The 26726-nt window shown below is 31.8% G+C and overlaps 1 protein-coding gene and 4 long non-coding RNA genes across 14 annotated transcripts in view; 4 read left to right on the forward strand and 1 right to left on the reverse strand.

The window, feature by feature from the left end:
- Mctp (multiple C2 domain and transmembrane region protein) overlaps positions 1 to 12323 on the forward strand; it is a 36132-nt gene extending 23809 nt beyond the window's left edge. The window contains exons 1-10 of one of the 9 annotated variants that reach the window (XM_069124886.1): positions 3874 to 4854; positions 4990 to 5660; positions 6584 to 6732; positions 7357 to 7762; positions 8072 to 8214; positions 8291 to 8650; positions 8964 to 9093; positions 9839 to 10003; positions 10765 to 11090; positions 11330 to 12323. In XM_069124886.1, coding sequence (XP_068980987.1) covers positions 4218 to 4854; positions 4990 to 5660; positions 6584 to 6732; positions 7357 to 7762; positions 8072 to 8214; positions 8291 to 8650; positions 8964 to 9093; positions 9839 to 10003; positions 10765 to 11090; positions 11330 to 11441 — 3099 coding nt within the window. In that variant the 5' untranslated portion in view covers positions 3874 to 4217 and the 3' untranslated portion in view covers positions 11442 to 12323. Of the gene's footprint in view, positions 1 to 3873; positions 5661 to 6583; positions 6733 to 7356; positions 7763 to 8071; positions 8215 to 8290; positions 8651 to 8963; positions 9094 to 9838; positions 10004 to 10764; positions 11091 to 11329 lie in introns of those variants that run through there. The other 8 variants (XM_069124889.1, XM_069124877.1, XM_069124868.1 and 5 more) reach the window with 8 other exon arrangements.
- LOC138179009 (uncharacterized) lies at positions 183 to 1255 on the forward strand. Its single transcript, XR_011172906.1, has 2 exons — positions 183 to 503; positions 599 to 1255. It is a non-coding gene; the product is annotated as an uncharacterized LOC138179009 (long non-coding RNA).
- Positions 12324 to 15444: 3121 nt separating the features above from the next.
- Positions 15445 to 19433, forward strand: LOC138185960 (uncharacterized). 2 transcript variants are annotated; one of them, XR_011174754.1, is made up of 6 exons: positions 15445 to 15586; positions 16913 to 17807; positions 17889 to 17952; positions 18036 to 18106; positions 18250 to 18462; positions 19153 to 19433. It is a non-coding gene; the product is annotated as an uncharacterized LOC138185960 (long non-coding RNA). The 2 variants fall into 2 exon arrangements; XR_011174755.1 differs by having other exon boundaries at positions 18271 to 18462.
- LOC138186000 (uncharacterized) lies at positions 18919 to 21430 on the reverse strand. The gene is made up of 2 exons (XR_011174767.1): positions 21319 to 21430; positions 18919 to 20674 (listed from the first exon to the last, which is right to left on the reverse strand). It is a non-coding gene; the product is annotated as an uncharacterized LOC138186000 (long non-coding RNA).
- Positions 21431 to 22047: 617 nt separating this feature from the next.
- LOC138185980 (uncharacterized) lies at positions 22048 to 26415 on the forward strand. Its single transcript, XR_011174760.1, has 4 exons — positions 22048 to 22357; positions 23049 to 24240; positions 24532 to 24830; positions 25417 to 26415. It is a non-coding gene; the product is annotated as an uncharacterized LOC138185980 (long non-coding RNA).
- The last annotated feature ends 311 nt before the right edge of the window (positions 26416 to 26726 follow it).

The following is a 26726-nucleotide window of genomic DNA, read 5'->3' on the forward strand; positions in this document are numbered from 1 at the left end:
GTAAAAAGACATATATTTCTTATTTCTTGATATGTTTCCGTTTCAGCAATACAAAAATTTCTCCATATGCGCAAGAAAATGAGCCTGATCTAACCATCCTAACCGATGGTTATAATCTCACACTAGATTATTTCGAGTGTCGAAATTAATATTGCCGATAAAATGCTCGGACAATCATCGATCTGCGATATCATTAAGTAGAAGAAAGAAGTAGATTTCGTAAGTTCTGAATTAATGGAAATCTGTCTGAAGGATTACAAAATCATGAAACGTCAGGAAAAGCTAATTTCGTCGCTGAAATCGATTCGGTAAAAAGAATGTATGAATTATTTATGATAAATTTATTTGATTTACATTTGAATTATTACTTTTTGTATAATTGTAAATGAAATCGATAGAAAAGATGATCAATATCGATGAAAATTAGAATTAAAATTCGGAAATATAATTTGGAATATGATTTGGAAATACAATTTGTTTTCCTGTATAACATTGACTTATCGGTAAGATAGTCGACAAAATATTCATACAAACGTTTGCTAACGTTTATTGTCGTCGGGTGTGAATTAATGGAGTTATCTTATGTAATGTGTTATAGGTATCAATGGAACATGACGCATGCATTTAAAAAGCAATTACATGAATGTGGTTAAGTAACGCTGACTGGTATAAATTTCTACAATTTTAAGAATCAGAACATTTCTATTTTAATTACATGCACATCTTTATTATAAATATAATTATAAATATAATTGTTATATTTACATGCATACAAAAGGTTTTCTAACATGGTAATTATATTAAAAATACAAACTAGGAAGGCGACAATATACGTTTTTTTTTTAAATACTTTGCTAGACGTGAGTACATAAATGCTACGACAAAGTTCGAGTATAAAGCGCTCACAATATTACAATAACCATTCACGAACTGTTTCAGTAGTTAACAGGTTTCACGTGGTCTCAAAAGAGTCCATTATCGGTATGTTATAAAGTACACACGTATTCAACCTTTTGACACCAGTCGTCATTTATCATCTATATAAATAAACAAATGTTACTTAATCTCTAATCCTGACGTACCTTGCATACAAAATTACGCAGTCTACGCAGACAAATAAGAATGTATGAAATTCTATATCGAAAGATATAGAATTTTAATCAGAAACTAAAAGAAAGTAGCAGTGTATCTTGACCACTTGCCTATAACAATGTGATGCTATACTCTGTAAATCCTAAAAATATAAAACGAAAAAGTATACAGAGAAAAATTAAGGAAATAAGAAATCTTTGTCAGATTAAGCTTTTCCTCTGGATACCTCTCTCTTTTCAACAGTTTATGCACTTTCACTTTCACGATTTTGAGTTTAAGGATCTCATTGGTTTAAAAGTTATACCTTTTTAAAGTTTGATATCTTTGGCGTATTGTATGGCTTACTTTAATCTGATAACCATTTAAACGGCAAATTTTATCATTTACTTGAACGTATACCGTGCCCAAAGTAACGGAATATCGTTTTATTATGAACATATGAATCGTTTTGTCAAATAAAATTTTCCATAAGTGGTCTTAGGCAGCTTGAAAATTATGTACTCTAAACAATACTATTCGTAAATACTTTTCAATCTCCACAAATAAATACTTTTCAATATCTAGTTCCGCTCGTAGTATCAACAAAGTACTTATCAGATAAGTATATAGGTTTCGACTAAAAAATTGGGTTCTTAGAGGCGAAATTCACATCTTCGTTAAAAGTCAAAAGAAAGTAGAAATGTTTTATTTACTTGTCTACGCCAATGTGATGCAAGTCGACCGTATATTAAAGTTATGTATACGTGATATCGCAATGTTTACCTCCCGTGTCGGGAATGGAGAGGGAAAGAGAGGTTCGGTTGTCGAGTTAAGCTGTATCGCCAAGCAGTCACCATCGTCATTCGAGCATGTTAGGTTCTTGTGGTTTTGCTGCCGTCGTAAATTCTGTTTCAAAGTTTTGTTTCTAAACCAACCCGTTGTATGTAAAAAAATTCGATCTTTAACAAAGTGAACAAAGTAAAATAATAAAAAGATTTATTAAAAATACGTACAGATAAAAAATTGTCGATTATTTCAAGAGAGCTATTCCGCGGGAAACCAGAACGATCCTCCTGCTAAAAATAACGTCCCTTTCGTTCGCGTAACTCTTTTGTCTTCGCCGCACATTGTCAACGTATGCATACATAAGTACATATTTACTTGCACAATTTTTCAAGCATTGCGAGACACACTGCACGATCGTAACTAACGAGTGTGTGCACAAAGTGAATGGAAACGCAGAATGGGAATCATCCAGGAGACAGTTAAATCTCGAAATGATATGAAATACGGTGTACGACACTACTTTGTTGACTGACCGCTGAGTGGTGTCAGTTATTGGAGCACCGTAAAATGAGCGATATACATGTGAACCAGTAACACGAACATATTTGCTAAATCGGTTCACTCTACAAAACAAAAAGTAGAGTAAATTATTCGAAAAATGTCGATAAATGGATTCAATAACTTTGGCTTGTCAATACTTTATATGTAAAAATATGTAAAAAAGTGACGAAATCTTCGTTTATTTCTCATGAAAAAAGTCTATCTTACATAATAATAAGAAAAACATCTTGTACAACCAGAATTCTCTTCGACAAAGGTACTTCTAAGAAATAGTGTGGATAACAATGGTTAGTTAAACAAGACAATATAATATAACTAGCAAGTGGAATCACGACTTCGAGCCACGTGCACACGTGACTGCAAACATTTCCGATGACTCAGTGAGCCTGTAAGAACTCTAATAATTTGTATTCGAGCAGTTCGTTCGCCGTAGTATTGTCCGAAGAAGATTTTTCGGTTCTATTCTTTATAGTAATTAAGGTTACGAGAGAAAATCTTTAACTTTGGTTAGTTCAATCTGAACACTAATTCCACGCTTCAGATCGTTAGATTGGTCACGCGATCTGTACGGAATCAGTTAACCTGTATCGGCTGGATCGATTTCAGTGAAATGAAGTATTATTTCATGAAGTATTATTTTTATATAAATGGAGATTTAATGAAACTGTGTAAGACAATTTAATGAATTTTCTATGATTGCTTTTGTGATTGATCTTCTTATATTTTAAGTGATTCTGAAGTTAAATATTTTATACTGAAAGGTTTTATCAAAAGTGGTTTTGATTGTGAGGTGTAAAGATAATCTTTTTTTTTTTTGTATAAAAAGTGTTAGTGTTAGAAATATATATATAGTGAAAAATTATTGTGACGTATCGCAATATTTATATTATGTAAAAGGAAACGAAAGAAGAAGTTTATATTCTGATTCAAATGCGATCTTTTAATGTCGTTAAAAAATGACAGATGCGGACAGTTTTGCTTCGAGATTTACAAGAAAGACTTGTTAGCATCGTTACCATTGTTAACGCACGAAGATTCGTCGATGTATAAAAGTGTGGCGTAACAAAGTCGAAGATACATTACTGCAGTTAATTTTAACAATAGAAGGATAACAATGCCATAGGAGCGGAACTAAAAGAGTCAACGAAATATTCATGGACATCGTCGGATAAGATTTTGAAAATTCAAATTCCAATTTACCTTGCATTATTATTCGTTATTGCTATTTTACATTTTATTTTATTTTAATTTTTATTTTAAAAATTCTTTTTATTCCAATTGCAATTTTTAAAGTTATACGTACAGAATCTCTGTCAACTTTTCTAAATTTACTAAAGAATAATATTTAATTAAAATATTTAAGAAAAATATTTAATTATTAAAGAAATCTTTTTATATTATATTTTTTATATTCATAGTTCAAGATAAAAACTTCGTTGAAAGTGAAGCAAAATTAAAAATACGAAAACATATTTATATATAGAAAAGGTACAAGTTTGTAAGAAGAAATTAACAGGATAAAAATAAATTCTACAATTCTGACAACTGTAACCAACGATGATCGACGTAACTATCTTATCGACCGTGGAGAAGGAAAGAAATTCTCGGCGTCACGTCGGGTGGTGTCAATTAGGCGCGTATTCGCACGCGAAGACCGGAAGAAAGCGTTTATTGGTCACATAATGTGTATATTCAAAATATTGCAAGGCAAGCGTTTCCACTCGAAGCACCTAAAAAATACCATTCCCTAGTATTTTCAGTTCATAACGAATCATCATCCTACGTCACAGCTTTACAAAATGAAGAAGAACGTAGAACCCATAAAATCTAAAACAGATTCGAAAGAAACAACCAACGAAAATAATCAAGATACGCGTTCAAGAGACTTGGCAGAAAGTCAAATATCAGACACCGAGTCGAAACCGGAAATGTCTGACCAAGAACCAACAGTGGTGGCACCACGGAGCGGAAGTAGCTTTTTAAAGCGCGATAAGGTGAGTGACATCCCTCCAAAACAATTGTCGATCGATTCAAAAAATTCTTCTACGAAAACTCCCTTAAAGTTCCTCAAAATAATCTCCAACGAAGAAACTCATGAAAATAAATGGAAAAAATTTTGGGTTCATCATCGAGACAAATTTCGACACAAGTCCGAGGAAGATTTCACAACGAAGAATCGAACTTTTGAAGAGATGACGGCGGAAGTGGATGCGGTATTCCGAAAGGCGATTCGAAGCATGAGATTCGATAGATCCGATACCGATCGTCGATTTTTTAACATTGACGAGAGTTCTCCAGAAAAAGATGCTGGCCAAGATGATAACAAAAAGACTGAAAGCATTTCAGAGTCACCGCAAGCCGTCGAAGCGCCACCTCGAAGATTAAGATTGAGTACCAGTCGTACAAAAGACCGTAAGTTCATGGACGTTTTGGCAGGTGAGCAAGGTACCTTTAAGAAAAAATCCGAGAAAAATGATCCTACTCTCATAATTTTTGGCGTCAACGAAGAAAAACAGAAAGAAAATACATTTAAAGCTAATAGTAAAATATCTGATATTAATTTCCTCGCAGGAATCAGTGACGAAGAGAAATATGTTCGATTGGAGAATAAGATTAGATCGGATCGTTCGACTAGAAGGTGGAGTTCGTTGGAAAATTTAGCGAGAAAGGCGGAAAATGTTGGAGAAGATTCTTCTACAAATAGGATAGAGGGTTTGTCGATCGAAAGACCAGTTCGAAGCAAAGAGAAGAGAACGATCGGATCTTTGAGATCTTCGTTGGAGAGGAAGATGGGCTCTGTGGAGAGGATCTTGGAGGATCAGATAGAGAAAATATGGGAGGAGAAGGTGGAGAAGCATCCGTGGCTGCTGCCTATAGAAAGTTGGATTGTTGAACGTTGTAGGCATTCTGGAGCGTATTCTATCGTTCACGACAGGAAAAATAGTGGTTTGAAGACGGAGGAGGGGAGGTTGAGCGAGAAGGAGCAGAGTTTTGATTTCAAATTTACTGCGCCTGAAAAGAAGGACGAGGAGGGAAGAGTAGAGATTAAACTGGAACATTTAAAGAGACCGGAGAGATCGGGATTCGAGACTGCAAATTTGATTTCAAGGTTGAGGAAGTCTTCTTCTGAACAGTCGAAGGTAGAGGAGCAAGAGGTTTTGGACGCGAAGGACGTGAAGCATCATGATCTGTTCGATAAACTGAAGGGCAATGTTAGAGAGAAAATGGAAGATATTCATAGGGTAGACTGGAGTATTTTTTTTTTAATTAATTTTACTGGAGAAATTTGTTTATATATATATATATATAGTTGACTATTAACTATTATTATTGGGAAAAGATGATACAGGATATTGATAAACAATTTTATTTTTCTAGGGAACCAGTAGTTATGATTATAATTTAATTTGTAGAATACTATGAAAGATTAGTTTTCTTTTTATAGAAGTTGTTAAGAATTGAAATCAGATGATAGAGGATATTCAGAGAATCTGTTGTTTTGTAGATTCCTGATGTAGTTCATAATCAGAACATACATGATTTATCTTTGAAAAAAAGTTAATTGCGGTAACAAATTCAAGTTCTATTTTTACTTATGTTATCTAACATCCCGCAATACGCTAAATGTACATAAGATGAAGTCAAAACTGATTTCATGTTGAGAGATAGCATTTATCGATGCTAGTGAATGATTCACATTTGTCGACTTGATGACAGAGGTAAAACTAATGCTGCAGTTACATTTAAAATCACTTAATCTGAGCTCCTATCTCTTTTTCATATCTTATGTTTCAATTACCGTGGTAAGCTCTGTATAGACTTCTCAAAACAATTTGTTCACTATTTTGAGAAACAAATATTAAAGTTGAACATATAGAATCGTAGATAAACCTTGACTGGTTCCCTATATATAATATACATATATACATAGAATCGTGCCCATCGAACAAGCAGTTGAAAAACTAATATCAGAGCTGATATTTTGTTCAACATTTCTTCCGATACACATGTTCTAACCAGAATCTTCTAAAATTATTATTTTCCACAGTGAAACGATATTTTTCTTTTCCCTATTTTGTTTCCTTTTATTTTACTTTATTCTTATTATATTTTCCTCCATCGGATAGAAAATTCAATTTCACATGGCGTATTTTTATGTCTGCAGTATTTCCAAAGGACCAATCGATTGGCGGACGTAAATAGACGGTTAAAGTCACAGATATGGAGCTCCGTGGTAACGATTGTTCTTGTGGAGGCGAAGAATTTATTACCGATGGATATAGACGGTCTTTCGGATCCCTATGTCAAATTTCGGTATGAATACCCTTATTTTTTCACCTTTGTCCTCAATAATGTCATTGTATTGAAATTACTTTATTTTTATTGTTGATACTATCCCTGTAATTCGCTTCCTTCACTGTGAAATATTTGTAAGATTAAGAAGTATCGATGTCAACGAAATAAGTTATATAAAGTATCTAATTTATATTTCAATTGTACTTCTTGTCACTCGTTGTTCAAATTATACAGTATACAGTATCTTAAAAGAAAGATAAATGTATCGCTTAGAAAAACCACACCGATCAACTCTATCAATTGAAAAATTGAAGGAGTTGATAATATAGTATCCATGTTAGAAATATTACTCTTTTAAATGTGTGTCACAATGTAAATTGTTCACACGATCCTATGATAAACAATCCTATAGAAACAAATCATTTAGAATTTGAGAATTCAGAATTTGAATACTAATCATAACAAACTGGAAAATTTAGAAAACGTGAGATTCATTAGTCTGATTTCTGAGAAAACCAAATAATATTAAAATTAGCAAATTACTAAATACATTAATTTGATTGCTCATCAAGTATTATCCTTACTTATTGGTAAAATTAATATTTAATGGCAATTATAATCATTTTCTTCTGCATATTTCAGTCTCGGAACAGAAAAGTACAAGTCAAAAGTAGTGCACAAGACCCTGAATCCCGTTTGGTTGGAGCAGTTCGATCTTCACCTTTACGAAGATCCTTATTTAGGTCAAGAATTGGAGGTCACGGTGTGGGATCGGGATAAAAGCCATCAGGATGACCTAATGGGAAAAACGGTAATCGATCTGACGACACTTGAACGTGAGACGACCCATCGACTCTGGCGGGATCTCGAGGACGGCTCTGGCAGCATATTTTTACTGTTAACTATTAGTGGTACCACCGCTAGCGAAACGATCAGCGATTTAGCCGCACACGAAGACACACCTCGTGAACGTGAGCAATTATACCAAAGATATGCTTTGGTGAACTCGTTGCAGAGGGTACGAGACGTTGGTCATTTAACAGTAAAGGTACCTATCTTTAAAAAATGGAGGAGAAGGAGAAAACTTAAGTTTAAAAATAATAGGAAAATATTTAATTAGAAAATTAAAAAATAGGAGAGGAATATAGCTTTTTAGGACTAATTAAAAAAGGTTTAACTTTTTTTTCAAGCTCATTTTTATAATCTTATTAAATGTAATTGTCAATTGAAATTTACAATATGTACTTAAAATTTTTGAAAGTATAAATTTAGGATTCGTATCTCTTATACCTCTCGTTTATTACTTTCGATTTGTAGAATTCATAAAATGTATATTTATGATTCGTTCGTTATATAGGTATTCAGAGCACAAGGTCTCGCGGCAGCTGACTTGGGTGGCAAGAGCGATCCTTTCTGTGTCTTGGAATTGGTAAACGCAAGATTGCAAACCCAGACGGAATATAAAACGCTGGCTCCAAGTTGGCAGAAAATATTCACTTTGTAAGCCATCGTGACTATATAACGAGTTTCAGAAGAGAATATAAAAAATATAATCTTTTTTATTTGTTTCTCATAGTAACGTGAAAGATATCAATTCGGTGTTAGAGGTGACAGTGTACGACGAGGACAGGGACCATAAAGTAGAGTTTCTCGGCAAAGTCGCCATACCTCTTCTAAGGATAAGGAACGGTGAGAAACGATGGTACGCGTTAAAGGACAAAAAACTGAGGGGTCGTGCCAAAGGAAATTCTCCGCAAATTCTTTTGGAGCTGAACGTGGTGTGGAACGTTGTCAGAGCATGTGTTCGAACGTTAAATCCCAAGGAGAAGAAATACATGGAACCGGAGATAAAGTTCAAAAGACAAGTGTTTTTACGTAACGTTCTCAGGCTGAAGGCAATCATCGTTATCGTGATTGATATTGGAAAATATGTGCAGTACGTGTACTACTTTGATTCTACTTTCAATCTGTTTTAGAAATAGTCATGACATTTGTTACGTAAATCATATCGTATGTTTCGTTTATAAATTAAATACTGTTTGTCATTCGTCAAAACGATGATTAATAATTACTACGTTTCCTAGAATGCTATATTATTCATTTATTCATTAATTTTTTACATTAACGTAGAGAGATATTTTATATATTAATCTACGTATATGTTATGTTTTAATCCTATTCGAAGATATTATGAAATTATTCAATGAATAATAGTGAAATCCTTTTTCTGTGTTTTATTGTATCCTTAGGAGCTGTTGGGAATGGGAAAATAAAATGAGAAGCATCATCGCACTGGTCATCTTTATTTTGGGCTGTTACTACTTTGAACCTTACATGTTTCCTGGAGTAGCACTCCTTATTCTGTTAAAGTATTATCTGGTATGTAAACAAACTAATCAGATCCTTTTATATTTTACCTTGTCAAAGCATTTTTCTAAATCACTTATCACCATCTCTATAAATTATTGACACTCGTACACTTACCTTATGTATTTGCTAATTCGTTAAACTTGATTGCTAGCCTTAAGTACCTGCAAAAATCTAACATTCTGAATACTACTAAAACTTTTATTTAGTAATATTATCTGCAATATTTAATGCTGTAGATTAGAAAATGTCCCATTGAACAAGGTAATCTTATACATTGACTAAATTTCCTATTCTTGTTACTGCTACTTAGTAGAAATTACTATCTTCCTTCTTGAGCTAAATGAAATTAAAGTTAAAAAGCTATGTGACTAGCATGGATATACAGTTTGGTTGTCCTATGTTTTAAATCTTTACATTTTTAAATACTTTTAGAAAATTAGATATAGTAGTATTCTAGTATTTAGTACAGAATTGTTCAACAATGATATTTCAAGATTTATGCCTGTAAATTTTCAAAATTTTCCATAGAAATGGCTTACATAGTTTAGAGCAATTTTTACCATATTTCTTCCATTTAGTATCTAATATATTGATCACTATTGTTATATCTTCTCAATGCTGGAGCTTGCTTATAAATAATAGACGCCAATAACCAATCAACCTTAAACACATGTAAGATAACACGTATGTAAATCATCTGCTTGACGACCTTTACCTGCATTGCTGCATGTCCACGTCCTTTGCTACCTGCCAGCTTTATGGAGATGGAAGTGGATTCAATCAATGGATTTCCGGACAGGTTGCAGTAATAACCGGTACACCCTTATCGCATCAATCGAGTTCCCACTTCCACGACGAGGGTGACGAAGGTCCTGCCACTCCTGGGGACGACGATGACGACGATGACGATAAGGACAAAGTAAGTATTTTCAGCAATTGCTATTTAAGTTGTTATCGATATTTAATTTTGTAAGAGTTTATATATTCATTGAAAGTTAAAAAATAATTACATTTTTAATAGAATTTCATATGATTCTTTTATTTATTCTACAGCCAAAAGGTATTAGAAAAAGAAATTTATATAATTTTATACAAATGTGAGTCATATGTTTCTGTAAAAAATTGAGAAGCTGGATTACCGTTTGTTTTTAACACTGCTGCATAATAGCAAATTATTGCTAATGTCACAACTCATTATCAATTGAAATTACATTTCCTGTTTTGCAATACACCAGTTAAACAACTGTCATTTGTTTAATGATTGATGGTATTCTTCGGGAATAATAAAAGTTTGTAATAGGTTCTTAGTTGCCAGTAGCTAAAGGCTCCTTTCAATGAATATTACATTTGGACGTATATCACGAACGCGATAGACAAAAGTATTTTGGTCTGGCGCTTTCCTCGATTCAACCTTCGACCTATTCAAACGACGAATTGATGTGTGCCAATATTGGTCAAATCGACTTCATGGAGTTAAAGATTGACCTTGATTATATGTCCTAACATACAGAAAACATTTTATTATTATTACTAATTACTATTGGTATTATTATTTTAAATAAAATTTTTAATAAAGAATTAAGACCAAAATTTTATTTCTTCAGCATATTTTCTTATTTTTAGTAAATCTTCTTTTATCAGATTTTCTCTAAAATGGATTATTCTGGTTTTTCCTTTCAGGAAGAGAAAAAAAGTCTAAAGGAACGCTTGCAAGCGATTCAGGAGGTGACTCAGACTGTTCAGAACTCGATCGGTTACATAGCCAGCCTCTGTGAAAGAGTGAAGAATCTCTTCAATTTCACTGTTCCTTATTTGAGTTATTTAGCCATGATTTTGGCAATCCTCGGTGTTGCTGTCCTGTATTTCATCCCTCTAAGATACCTTATCCTAGTATGGGGCGTCAATAAATTCTCCAGGAAAATTGTCCGGCCTCACTCGGTTCCAAACAACGAGCTCCTAGACCTCATAACTAGAGTGCCCGATGACGAGGAGCTCCTTAATTACAGGTCCGTTTAGAATTACTCTATAACTTGCGAAGATTTATATCTTTATTATTTATAAATAATAGTAAAATTTAAACATAAACATTTATTATATTTGTACTATGCTACTGTAATATATCATACATATAATGCTATAACTATTAATTAACAATACATTAAACAGTATATACATTTAGCACTATATCATATATTATTAATTTGAAGGTATATAACAAATAAAAATCATAATATATCTTTTTCAGAGAGTTGAAACCATTACCAACTGCCGACTGCGAGAAGAGCAGTACATCGGGCAGTCCAGGTGCATCGAATTTAACGCGGAGGGAACAGAGGAAAAGGCATAAGGCCGCGTAGCAGCATGCCCCGCGGCCGGAAGTCGCGGGTCTACGATCACCGAGCATCCTGAGGACGGTCCTGCTGCGCCGTAAGATGCGCCAGCGAAAGGGATCAGCGGAGAATCCGGATGTGATCGACATAGACTGAGAAACGTTTTGTTTCCACTCGTAGTTGTCTAGCTAGGGGGGGATTTTCATCATTCTAGTTTCGAGTCTAATCTGGTCACGTTAAGAACACCTCGCGTGGTATATCTTCGAAGTCTGAACTGTTTTATTTTCAGTGAGGGTAGTTTTACATCATATTATGAAAAGAAATAGGAAATAGATAAGATATAGTTAGAGGATGAAAGAGATCAACCACCACATGGTCGAGTTCACTGTAATAAGAAAGAGAAAAGAACATTGTAATCACAATATTCGGAAGGACTTCCGCATTTTTATAGCATAAGATATTCAAAGTTTCAACTGTATTCGGTAATTAAATACGTATATCCGTAATATAAAGTCGCTAGATACGTTTAACGAACACGCTGGAAACATTTGTCAATGTTTACCAAGCGATATTTCTCACGACGAAATCTCCGGGACATACCACGCAAAATTGTTATTAGATACTGTTTCGGTTCGATAGTTGGAACGAGTCGACGCAGAAATACATCGAGAATTTCGTAAAAAGAGGCAAATGATATCTTTTCATTTATGTAGTATTTCTGGAATGTAAACGTGCGGCACATTAGTAGTTGTATCAAACGACTCGGCTATAATGGTGTTGGTGAGTCTGTGTGAATGATCATCGATAAGGAAGTCAAAATGAAAGATGCAATTTCCCAATAACGCTCTCATGAAATTAACGACAGTAAAATATTGAATTTTATTCTGAATATATAATATCTATTTCCTTGAAAAAATTCCATAAAAAAAATTCCATAAATTGGTTAAAAAATTCCATAAATTAGAATGAAACGAGTTTAATAAACATAACGTCAAGAAAGGAAACAAGTTGCGATAAATTATCGTTTGACTTTCCTGTGTGAGAAAAAACGAAGGAAAACACGAATAGACAAACGTTTTTGAAAGTATATATATCTCGTTTGAACGGAAGAACCGCGTTTCAAATGTATGAAAACTCAACGAAGAATGTGCGTTCGATAGCGGTATATTAGCTAACAATATCGACGGAGAAGAGATACCATAGTCATTTAAAGAAGAAAAAACGAGAAAAGTACGCGAGAATAATTCCCACTAACGGGCTATCCTCGTCGATCCGTTTCGTCCATCGGTGTCGTAGATATAGCTGCTACAGAATCGTTACCAGTGACAGAGAGAGATATTAACAAGTTTAAAAGAAAAAAAGAGGAAAAAATATAAAAAAAAAGAAAGGAACAAAAAAAGACAAATATAGTTGTTCTACGGCGGTCTTATTTAGCCGACAAAATTCGCTCGACGAGTTGTTTCTTCCATTTCAAGAACGACGAATAGAATCAGTTATTCAACATTCACACATCTAAACTTTATTCTATATACTATATTATTGTAAAAGAAGAAAGTAATAACAGTTCGATCGGTATATGTAGTCTGTTCTTATTCGAGTCTTCGTGCTACCTCGTGCTGTAATTATCGCGTTATAGTCTTACGATTGTAATTTTACTATTCAACGATCGCCGAGGAGCTATTCGTCGTTCGTGAAATCAGTTTATTATTTAGTCTTTTACCGTTGAGACCTCTCGAAGTGTCCTAATGTTATTTTCTTTAAATAGTATTTAATATTATCGAATTCTTCGTTCCAACGCACACTGTCACGCGTTCATTCGCCTCCTCGAGCATGAATACAATAAAATTAACATATGCTATAACGAGCATCTTTGCGTGTGGAAAATTGTAAAAAGTGACAGAGTTTCTCTTTACGGTTGAATGATAGAATTTTATTACAACTGTTCACGTTATAACCAGAAACATATCGCAGTTTAAATAAAAGGAAAATATTCAATTTCTAATAGAATCGTGCTGGGTAATGGCATTATGCGATTTCTTTGTACAAATCATGGTAATTAACGAAGAAACCGTGGAAAATATTAGTCGTGCGTGAAGATGTTCGGAAGAAACCGGAAAAAAGCATAGAAAGGGGCAGAAAGTTTCTCCGACCAGTTGTATTACTATTTTTATAACAATAATAGTTATCTCTGTCCTCGTGACAATAGTTTGTAGCTCTTGCGATTAAATAACGTTCCAGCCAAACCTCGTAACTTTCTTCATTGTGAATATTACGCTGCGTTCTTTTTATACCTGTTTTTCTCTCATTGTGTAATCATCATCATAATATTGTCTCTGTAAAAAGGAAAAACCACGTTACTTCCGTTATTTATGTTCCATTTCCGGATAGTTACGAGCTCGCATTGTCGCAAAAGCAATAATAGCCGAATAAAGATATTAATATTACAATTTTAAAAGTTGTACATCAAGTGTTATATGAAAAATATCGTAAAATTATGCGATGACTAGCATGCGACTAGTAAAAGATTCATAAAATAATTATAAACGATATTTTGTATTTTCGAGTACGTTTTAAGCAATTTATTATAGAGTAAAATTTGGCTAATTAGCGATCTGTCAAATGAATATGGATAAATCTGCCATGGCAAACATGCTTGAGGAGGGAGGCAAAACGCGTTGAATTAATTATTCCTAACCGCGATTTTACGGTTCGTGCCAGCCGATGAGAAAGCTGAAAGGGGAAGGAGAGATATCGCTGATCCATTTTTTCGCTTTTCTAACTCGGAACATCGCGGTATCGCCATTTTTTCCCAAGTCTTTCGTTATCATTTTTCTCGCTGTTTCTTGTATTCGCATGATCGTGAGGTTCATGATGTCAGTAAAACCACATGTGTTGTAAAAGAAAATTGTATCTCTCGAGTACATTTTCACTCATATTTGACCCTTTGAAGCGTTATAAATATTTTTTATATTTCATTCGAAATTTTTATCTCCTTTTTAATACATTTGTATAATATTTTTATATATTCAATTATACATATTTTATTTTTTGTATATTTATAATGATACAGAGATACAATTATATTGTTGAATTTATAAATCTGCAATTCTAACTTAACTGTATAAAACAAATTTATTATGGCAGCTAGTACAGTATTTTAAAATGCAGTTTGTGTTAAGATGAAAATTTCAGATGATCGAAAAAGAAGTAACTAACAGACTGAAATTATTTTAAACAATTAATTCATGTAAACACACAGAATATTTTTTAACATTTAAATTATGAACCTACATAATTTTAATATCCTATACGCATATTTACATATTTATATTCGAAATATTGAAAGAAATTATAAAAATTACTAGAACTAGAATTAGTTCTTAGATTATTAAAATTAAATAATAGATACTAAAATTATCCTAGCTAAATCGTCGTTAAATAACATGATCGGTCAACTGTGAAATTGACGAATCGTAAAGGAATCGTAATTGAAATCATGACTGAAAGTTCCGTTAGCGTAATTCTATCCCCATCTTCCGTATTTTATCTTGGTAGGGAATTAAAGAAACCGGACTATAGCCGGAAGTAGTTCGCGCTTCAAAGGGTTCAAATGTAAGTAATATCGGCCATAAGTATTAAGACAACTCTTGATGCTTAGTACAAATTAGATGCATTTCACTGTTTTTATTTTTGTTACAAATGTGTTATTTCATTCGCGTTACCTATGTTTTATAAAGTAAAAAACTAAGTGAAATAAAATTTATTTGAATTATTTAATAAAATCTTATGGTTCGGCAGAGGAGGTACTACTATTTATCGTTCACTGTCACGCGTTCCTACATTCTTTTGTTTATATATGTGACACTTTCGGGCAATACGCATGCGTAACTTTACGATCGTGTTGGTTCTGCTAACAACCAATCAGGCTAGTATTTCTTCCACAGGACTTTCTTTGAATTCAGCAGTATAACTAAGTGTCTTAAATATGTACATACCTATGGTCAGCAGTGCATAGTAACGTTTATCGCCGATTTTGGGCCTGAGTCGAGGGACAAAACGTATAATACAGATCACACTGAACACTTACACATGAACGTGAGATACATACGAAAAACGAGGGAAAATTAGGCGATTCTTTCTATCATGTAGAATCTAATCAACGAACTTTCTTCGTAAGTGAAAAACTTGTGATATTGCAAATCAATTTCATTGTGTTTAGGTCGAGAGATGTAGAGCGTGTGATTTAAAATTTCGTGACTATAGCTAAACAGAAACTTTTCTTTTTTATAAATCTTAGTTTAGCTTCGTTTTATTATAAAACGGACAATCAGAAATATGAGTTGATTATTAAATTTATTGGTGTTGATTTTTGGGATTTTAAATCACATAGCTGATAAGTTGGTATGTTTTCTATAGTCATTCCATACGACATTCCTTGTATTGAAATTGTGTGGGTACGTGGATTCACTTTTCCATTTATGTTTTCCATGAAATTGTGAGAATATATTCTCTTGGTAAATTTTGCTAAAATGCTTTGTATTTAGGTAAAAGATAAATTTAAGTAACACATGAACAATGATGTGGATAACAATTCATTGTGTTCCTTTTAAAAAGATTATAATGAGTAGTGTGCTCATGCAATTTCATTTTTCACGCATTTGGTAACGTTTAATCTTATTGAAGCGTCGGTTGTTAAACATCAAAAGAATATACAAAGCATTCTTAACAATAGTAAATATGATTACCAACGATAATCGTTGTGACCATAAGCAATAAAATACTCAAAACAGTAAAGGTTCGGAACAATTAATGTTAGTGACTACTAGCAACGCTTATGTAACAGATAAACACTAAACAGATCACTAACCTTGGTAATGAATAATCAATTGTAATAGAAACGATTATTGAAGAATCTACTTATTGTTAATTATTTCCGGTACTGACAATTCGAAAACTATAAACTTTCCAATACTGGACTACATATATTTGTATTGTCTTCATAGTCATATTTATTCGTTCAATTATTAAGTTCCATAACCTAAAATTAATTTACAATTACAACATGTGATTTAAATCATCCGAAAGCTAGATAATTACAAATAAATAATAATTAAATTACAGTTTCTGAAGATAGTATGAGTATCGATCGACGCTTCAAGAGAAACTATTCGCGTTCTACACCGTGATTTTTCTACTCTTCCAATTTTGTACTTCCAACAAGGTGTATAAGATATTTCAAAAACATTGCTTTCTCAATTTTAAAAGAGACATTTTTCTCCGTATAAGCATCTCACCGACAGAGAAGGAAAATAGTTTTCTACGTCTGCTCTTGTAATTTGAGCTGTTTCTTTCGGAACACAGTTGTTCAAGCGCAAACAGGGAAACGTAAAAAGATACGAGCGGTCATACATTCACGCGTATATTCATTATTATCTCGTGCACGCACTTTCAAGTTTGCATGCTCCAGTTTCTTCGTGTTATATGAATCTTCATTAAAGTGTCTTAGCCGTTAAGAGGAAAGCAAGGAAAGAGAGAGAGAGAGAGAGAGAGAGAGAGAAAGAAAGAAAGAGAGGAAGGCCAGGACGAATTTGATTTCCACAAAATCACACGAGGGCGCGTATATTTTTCCCGAATTCTGTCCTCTGGATGAGTGTTTTCTATTCCTAAAATTCCATTTTATTGGTCGTTGAAAAAGTTCGTAGTGCTTTTATTATAAATAGAGTATAGATTTTTATGCATTTATGGAAAATTTGGAAATGCAACAGCAATATATAAAATGTCCAAAGTTAGTATCCTCTACAATATTTAATAGATAAAACAATTTATTATTCAAATTGCAGTTTCTTAATTATATTCGTAAAAATGTGAATTTGCATAAATATACGTAGTCTGATTATGTATTTCTTTCAAATAATAAAACGAATAAATATTATTCGAATAAATATTATTCGAATAAATATTATTCTCAGTTGGATACTAAAGCGAATTAAAGAGAAATATCGAAAATTCGTTAATGAACTAAATTTTCCAATTCTTCAAATATAAATTATACAAATGTAAATATAAATTATAAATTACAAGTTTCTAGATGTTTCTATTCAATTCGATTTTGTTTGCTTTTATCGTGGTTGAACGATGAAATGATAGTAATCCAGATGGCAGATCGATCGACAATGCTCCGCACAGGTCTGTTCGATAGGACAAACGAACATTAAATTTAAGATAATTAGTCGATAATTAATCGAGTAATCGAAATTGAAGTCACGTGTGAAGTAAAGAAGGTTCGGACCAAGTCCAGATCGGTTGATCTCGATCGTACAAAAATAAATTAGAAAAACAGACAAAAAAGAGTGAAAATTGGAAGAGACGAGGATAAAGACAAAGCGATAAAATGTATAGATATAATCATTAATATATTATTGTATTAAATTATATATATACAAACATGCATATACATATATGACTGTTATTTAGATCGAATTCTGGAACTTGGTCAGCATTCTCAGTGTTCCCGACAAAAATGTACTTACGACAAAAGGTGATAAGATTCATTATTATATTCATAAAATTAAAAATAAAGAAAGCTTTTAATATCCAATACCATTTTCGTTCAGTTTCCAGGAAGATATCTACTGAAAAATACAATTTTCAATTTCTCAAGAATACAATTTTTATATTCAACATTGAAATTTGTATCCTTTACAAAATAAGAGCAAAAAAAGAAAAAGAAAAAGCATGACAACGTCAGATAAAACGATTCTCCGTTTAACTCTAAAGACAATTTTTCAATATATTTCCTTTACAAATCACAATCTCTTTTCTTTGATCTTTTAAGTAAATTTTAGAAATACAATAGAAAATTTTTTGGAAAGTTATTTTTCAATTACATCTATCATTTCTCTACCGACATGCCATTGAGAGAACTACATTTCTTTTTATGCTAATTTCAGCAATTTTTGGTATATACAAATATGCGATAAGCCGGCTCGTTGAGTCGTCAGTAAAGAACGGCATCTGGAATGGCGAAAGTGAAACTATAACTGAAGTTGTGAGTATATCATAAGACCCATAGGATGCTGACTCACATTTCCATTTTTCGTCCCTCTCTTCGAGAATTCCTTCGGTACAGTATGACGCACTCCGCTAACACAATTTCCTTTGTTACGATCGTCCGAGTATAAAACTAACAGGATTTGACCCAATTTGTTGATTTTTTTGTTAATAGAACAGAAAAGAATGAGCAGGCTGTCACTATTAAAAAGGAAAAGCTCCTTTCGATTTGTAGAGGAAAATAGCAACAGCAAATATTTAATTTAAAAAAGATTCAAACATTTATAAATAAATAAATAAAAACATTATATTAAATAAAAAAATGGAAAACATGTTTATTGAACTAATTAGATCATTACAGTACTTATTAATTATTTCAGCAGCAATTATTAATGTATTAATTATATTTTCAAAAGAAATGATACTTTATATCTATTACAGTTGTTTTTTATTAAAAAGATTATCTTATAGAAATACTTACATAATTGATCCAAGTGCTTTTATAATTTCTATGCTAAAATATTGAAATATTTATTTTGTAACAAAATAATAAGAATAGTTACTTGTAGGAATATCTCAATTTCTTAATGCCTCTCTTGACATTGAGGAAGCGACTATTATTTAAGAAACTTTAAAGACACATTTCAAACCAGTTTCTTGATGACCACGAAGGATTCTTCATTCATAGGAAGAAGATCCGTGTTACCTGAGTGTCCTAGACCTTGCCCGAGGGTGAAAGTCGAGGTCGAGATTGACTCGGTGATTTGGATCTCATTGAGGAAGCATCGATCCAGCTGTCTAAGTACAGATATTTCTCCTCGGAAAGTATTAAATGACTAGGATAGATGGAATTCAATTCCTATGAAATATTTATTTAATGAAATATTATATTCTGCATTAATATGTACATATTTTCTTACTTCTAATTTGAAATAAGAAAATAAAAAAATCTGTACTTTCTGTTATTAATTTAAGTACTTCCTTTTTCTTTCCAATATAAAAGTCTTATAATAAATTGATTTATGTATTGGAACATGATTTTTGTATAAAGATATTTCTTCAATTTATTGAAGAGTATTATTTTAGCTAAAAAACTTAGGTTAAAATATTACATTAAATAAAAAGAGGATAAAGAACATGAAAAACGTACTACAAAAAAATTTTTGCAGTGTCATCATCATCAAAAAAGTCAAAACATATTGCATAGCTGCCATCAACCACTTTTCCTCTAACCAGACAGTTTAAAACCAATTCCACCATCCAAAAAATCACATAACAGGTATACATTATAATTTTCATATATCAACTAAATTATATAGTAACTTTTCCACCTATACGTTCAATTTCTAAGTGAATAAAACGATAATAAACCGAAAAAGACAAATGTCACATTTTGTCACTGTAACAGTATTTTAAACAAGCAGTGGATCATGGATAGAAAGAAACTTTCACGACAGGAAGAGATATTTTGCAACTTGTGAGAACCTGAATTCACTTTTTTTTATGCCGTGGGCCTGGTGGCCATGTTCGCCCCGCTGAAATTTTCATATACCAATAGAAAGTTATGAGTACGTCCAGTTTTCACGATTCCATGAGCCGGATTCAACGGATACGTCGTGACAAATCGTTCTCTATCTCTTTCCATCATTCCTCCTGACCTGGTAATCGTGATTTTCTAAATTGTTTGCTCTCCAGTAACACGTCTGTCTCGTCTAGTCGCATTCTTGTAATTCTGTTCTTGCGAGTTGGTCGATTACTTTGATTTTTTGTAACTTCTGTAAAGAATATTTGATACCAGAGAATTATTGCAGTGTAGTAGAGAGTAAATTGTTAGGAGAAGATTGATAATATTATTATCAATTAATGGACAACAATTTTGGATAAAGATCTTTTTTATAATAGGTAAATATAATCTTAAAGTGGAGGAAATTTAATATTAAATTGAATGTAAGTAAGCAATAGTCCTTTTGTTCTTTGATCTTCTTTTTTATGTTTAGTATACCATTTCATTTTTGCTATACATATGTACTTCATAGTTGTATAGAAAGTGATTTTTGGAGCTTCATCTGCGTGCAAATGTATAATAGTGAATTCATATAGAAACTTCTTTTATTTATTCATAATAATAACTTTATAACTTTAATAACTTTATAAATTGTCAGTTATAGGAGAAATCAACTTTTTTATCAATTAATGGCCAATGCTAATTCCTAATAATTAACAAACACATTCTGTGTCAGTTTAATTAATAAAATATTAACAGTCTCATAAAAATTCTCATTACACAACCTTATCATGGAATTTTACTTTGCATCAAAGTAAGTCTCAAATTTAATTCATTTCAATTTAGAATTATTATTTAATCCTATTACCACTTTCTCTCTATACAGAAGTTTTCTGTTTCCAATAAATTTTCTTATTTTTTAGAAACAACTACCCGAAATTTCCGATATCAAGAAAGACACATTTGATCCTTATACCCTTTTAACTCTTTAACCCCAACTTGTAGGCAGCCAAATTGGTGATTACTCAATAAGTGTGTAACTAGCAATAAATCTGAAGCTTTAATATTGGACATTTATATATATCTTAATATACTATGTAAAAAATTAAAAGTAATACGGTATCCAAAGAGGTCGTGTGATATTTTGTATGAAATAAAGAGATTGTTAAAATAAATATAAAAATTGGGTACTTTGTTATCCGATTGCTCATGCATTGCTAGGATTGAAGAGATTGGAGAATTCTTATGATTCCCATAACCTCTACAAAGAGAAGTGGGTTTAATTCAACAGAAATATGAATGTGAAAGTAAGATTCCATTGCACCGATTCTTATTTATCTTTATACATACGTATGGATAAACACACGAGAACAGAACCATAGATATTTTTACACGTTTCAGCGAACGAACACATTCGAGTACCATTCCACGGAAGTGATTAGAAAACTTTCTCCACTGGCCGTGACCTCGATCCGATTGACGTTTCGGTAACAACGAGCTGGAAGGCCAGATAAGGCGAATTAGTGGCCACCACTAAGTTGCAACAGAGATAGCACATTGGTGATATGAGGAAGTCGTTAGTGTTTAGTTCTGTAGAGTTCCTTTGTTCTATTGGATTTTTATGAAGCAGTCTTTTAACGTTCTCTTGATTAGGATTTATGAGTGTGAAATTTCAACGAAAGAAGCTCGTTCCCAGAAATTGATGGAAGGTAAAATGAAAAATAGCATCAAGGTGGTAGGTTTCCATGAATAACTTATTTTTCATCTACTTCCCATTAATATAGCTTATAGTGAATTTTTTCTTTTTGATAAATTGATGTAAAGTGAAATGAAACATAAAATGATGGTATCATTCTTTTGAAAGAGTGATTATAAGGTAATTTTATGTTGTAATTTTCACAGCATTGTTCACGCTATCTAACATCGTTGAAGATTACAGATCAATTTTATTTCTCATTTTTTACAAATTAATTAATAGTTGATTAGCTAAAGTTAAAAATTCAATCTATACATTCAATTTGGATCTCAAAACTTGAATTTTTTCAGTGGTAGAAATTAAATAAGATATTTTTCGTTAACAAAAGGATTTATAAGGAAGGAAATAAAATAGTAATATCGATAAGAGAATTGTAAAAGAGAAATCACTTGAAATTTGAAAGTTTCCAAAATTTACAATGTTGAGCAGTAATATGTTAAACTATAATGCAATGTCATTAAATATTCAACAAACGCCGATGACATGGCCATCATATGCTTACGAATCTGTCACGGTATAATCAAATATTATTCAATGTCATAGAACGTGACTGACATGCGAATGTTTTATTACATGTGTATTAGGCCATTCAGGGAACGATGAATTATGTTTTGAATGCACCGTAATAGTCTCGTGAGTAGAACTTTAATGCAATTTCTATTTATGCTCAACAAAATATTAGATACCTGATTCAAGTAATCACAGGATCGTTTATTTTATAGTATTTTATTTTATCAAGATTAATGTTTTAATAGATTTAATTTATTATTTGTATTTCAAATTTAGTTTTTAATTAAACGCTACGTTTTAATTTTATATTTATACGTAAAAATATTTTTTATTCTGAATAGAATTGAACTATTCAAGTAATTTTGAACAATAGTAACATTGTAACATTAAATACTATATTTATATTTAAGGTAATATATATTTATAATGCTATCTCTCATAATTTACAACATAGTGTTATAAAGATACTAAAAGAATGTAAAAGAATTGTGCAATTGGCAATGCAATTTTGCTCCTAGATATAAGTCTAATCTCGTAACTATCTGTATCGTGAAATGTCGACTTATACGGGTCAAGATCTTTCCCATGAGAAATTTTTATTGATTATTAAGTGTAACCTATCCCAGTATGTGTGTACTTAAGTAAACAAACACACCTAACTACAAAAATCATTTTTTCAAATCTTTCTCATTCATATATTTTTAAATACAATTTTCATTTATATATAATAACATTTTTATTAGCTCTTTTTATTATTATTAATGATATATTTATTATTGAACAAATTTTTCATAGATTTTTTATGAATTTTTAGTTAAATCAAAGTTAATCTTTTGATAAAGAAAGACAATATCCTCTTTTGATTGAGTTGTCCGTTTGCAAAAATCGTCCTAGATATTGGAAACTCATCGCAAACAAAAGTTTAATGAAAACCATGAATCAGCCTGCGACAGAAATCATAAAAGCTCGATCAGATGCTCGAGATTCTTTGCGAAGAACGACCTTTCCGCCGACAGGATAACCCTATGTAATGGAATGGTAATTGAACAAGAATCCGTTCAGTTTTCTTCTGCCTACAGCTTCGTCAAGACCGAAAATAAATTATACGTTAATCGTGTTTAAAAACAACATTCGTAAAAACGAGTTTCTATACCAACAAATTGCCTAACAATGCTCACCATTACTTGGATTTCTTTCCTTTGTTGAAGAAAAATTACAACAAATAGGTTAAGTAGTCGTCTTAGAATATTTAGATTAGAAGGCTATTTAGAGATCTAACAAATTCTCTTATCTTCCATACTTCTCCCTAAAGAAAATATATGTGACTTTAATCTATATCTTTTATATTCCAAAGGATTATATTTTCATCCAATAATCTTATAAATATATTGCAGATATTTAGAAATAGATGTGAAGAGTTGTAAATAACAATTAGGAACGGCAATAAAAGAATTGGAAAATAACTAAGATATCCGTACTACCACTATAAGAAAATAATAATAGGAATACAAACTATTAAAAAAGGTCAAACGTAAGTAAAATCTCACAGTTCTTCGTTAGTCCATACTATTGTTCTCCATTTCCGTAATTGTTATTTGCCCGCATATTTCAATTACACGCGCAACGAGCGCGTGACGCAATGCGAATTAAAATTCCAAGTCGAAGGTTTCACGTTATGTGATCCACTTTTCGATGAACATCAGACGAATTTCGTTACCCAAGCAAATTTTGCTGAAAAAGGATGTAACAGTCGAATCGATTCCATACAAGGAAGTTAGAGTTTAGCATTGTTACGTGACTGACCTTTATCGTAGCTGAAATTCCGCCTGAGTTTCTCACGGGGTGTGTATTTTGCATTTTGAACGCTAGAGCGTGTGTTTGTGTTGTAACGCTAGAACTGCCAACCTATAATGTGTACCTAAATATGTTATACATAGTTAATTAGTATTAAAGCAATATAATAGTAACATATAAGTATATATAATCAAGTTCCTGTACCAATAACAGTAAACTTTAATATTATCAAAAATATTTGAATGTTTTTAGTAATTATGAAAATAATTTTGATTGATTTGGTAGTTATAATATTAATCTACGTACATATGAAGAAAAAACGTTTCTTTATAAATAGATATGTGAGATATAATAAACTAGTATTATATTAGTATACTAGTAAACTAGTATACTAGTAAACTAGTAAACTAGTAATACTAGTAAACTAGTATTAGATTTGTATACTCTAGTCATCAGAAAAGAAATTATTGTGTTGTTTGATCCTAACCTACATTTTATTGTAGCTTGACTGAAATTTCCAAAAAGTTTTCTGTTGCTTGATTAGGATAATCTGCCGATAAAATATGATACGAAGAAATCTGATTATGGCTATATTGTGTTTATTAATAATTGTATGGATTTTACTTATATTCTATCACATATTTGATTATTGCGTGCAAACTGCACTACTGTAATTATGTAAGATACTTTATTTTAAGGAACGGATTGTATGTATAGAAGTTTCTTATGTCAGAATAATGAAAATGAATTAAATATTTGTTACTATGTCGTTATATGAAACAACTCCATAATTCGTGTCGAGGTAACAAATACTTTATACCTTAAATATTAAAGATTCATGACGCTTTTGAGGTATTTGAAACTGTTTCGTAACACATATCTAGATAAAGTAAATAAATTATTTGAGGTACTCAAGGTTACTAAATATATACTGTATGTTAGTCACTAGTAGTTGAAGTATCTAAAGTATGCAAGTGTTATATCCAAATATCTCATGCATCTAAAGAATCAAGATATAGTCGCGCACAAAACTAAATGGACAGTTTGTGGAAATAGATATCAACGAAGTTACGTTAAATTCAGCTTGTTTACGTAAATATTAATTTCGTAACTGTAAATATTAATTTCAGTTATTGATTAAATAATCTATGTACTATAAGGATATATGATAAATAAAACTTAACTATGCAACACTAGCAGTAGCCCGATTAAACCTCTTCAATACCTAAGTACTTCCACTATTTGTTCACTTATTTTATCATATCTCAAAATGTTTCATATTTTGATCAACCGATATATTGAATAACAAGTAGAATACCTATGATATTTTAATAGAAATTTTTATTTTCACATTAGAAAATATTTATTAAAACACATAACATTTTCAGGCTAATGTACAGTTCTTCATTACTACATAAGTTAGTCGTCACTTATTCATAAACCCAATCATTGGTCATACTAGAAGGATCGCGACGCGGCGCTACGAAGGATGCTTATCGAGCTCGAGGAAGGTTTACCCTGACTGTCCCTGACCCACTTCCGGTCAAGTTCATTGCTCATCCACGGCGCGGCACGTTGACCTCACCTTGTACGCGTGCCGATCTTCTCTCTTCCTGATTCTTTCCCCTGCTCTTTGCTTACCTGTCGCTATTCAATCTGCACGCCTACGAATCTCCAGAACCAACATACGACAATGGTGGTAACCAATTCATTCTGTCAGTGTATCCGAATCGTGAATATGGCAAAGTAAAATGGAACTTCTTTCTTTTTTTTATAATTTAACACACAAATAAATATACGCCTACAAAGGCAGAAATTAAAATGTTCAAAAAATTGAAAAATCGAGAAGATATGTAAATAATATGTAAATAATATGGATCCTGGTCATGCTCCTTTTTTGTGCTTATGGTCGTATTTCAATGCGGTGAAAGTTTTTTGCGGCTTCGAGAACTGCACAAGTTACGTAAAATACTTTTTAAGGCTGAACAATTTGTGTGAATTTTATATACCTATTCACAAAGATATTTTGTTGTCCTGTGATGTCGTTTTTTGGTTAATAAGTATTTTATTAGATAATAAATGAGTTAAGGGAAAAAGTTCTGATACTAGTTTTTTATTTTCAGGTTAACAGAGATTTTAAAATATAATAGATCTTGTTCTTCCTAACTAATCATATAAGTTAAAAGCAATACGAAAATTTTTAATGGTGGATTGTAATTGGGAAACATCAGTTTTAGAAAGTATCTTTCACTATGACTCATTCTGCTTTTTCCATTTTTGTTCTTCAGAGAATTGAACCATATCAGCTACACATTTTTATAGAAAACAACAAATCACTGAGGTAATATAAATCAATAATGTATAGAAACTCAATTTTTAAAGTCAAATAAACCAAATGGAAATATTTTATTACAGCAATTAGTATCTGGAACAAGGTAATTACAATCTCATCCTTTACGATTTACCGATTCATTGATCGAGGTCAAACATAACATCATATTATAATGCTATGTAATGATCGCATATTAATATAATATTAATTGTTTGATCCAAATTTAACTTATTTCAAAATATTTTCCATATCTTTGAAATTGGACTTTAGTAATGGTTATGTAAAAAATTACCCGTGATCTTGACAGCATATCTCAAGATCATTAACCTCAGAGAGTGAAGTCGTTTCGTAAATAATTATCAAACA

The sequence above is a fragment of the Bombus flavifrons genome, chromosome 1 (genome assembly GCF_040668555.2).
Source record: "Bombus flavifrons isolate JBK064 chromosome 1, iyBomFlav1_principal, whole genome shotgun sequence".
Classification (NCBI taxonomy): domain Eukaryota; kingdom Metazoa; phylum Arthropoda; class Insecta; order Hymenoptera; family Apidae; genus Bombus; species Bombus flavifrons.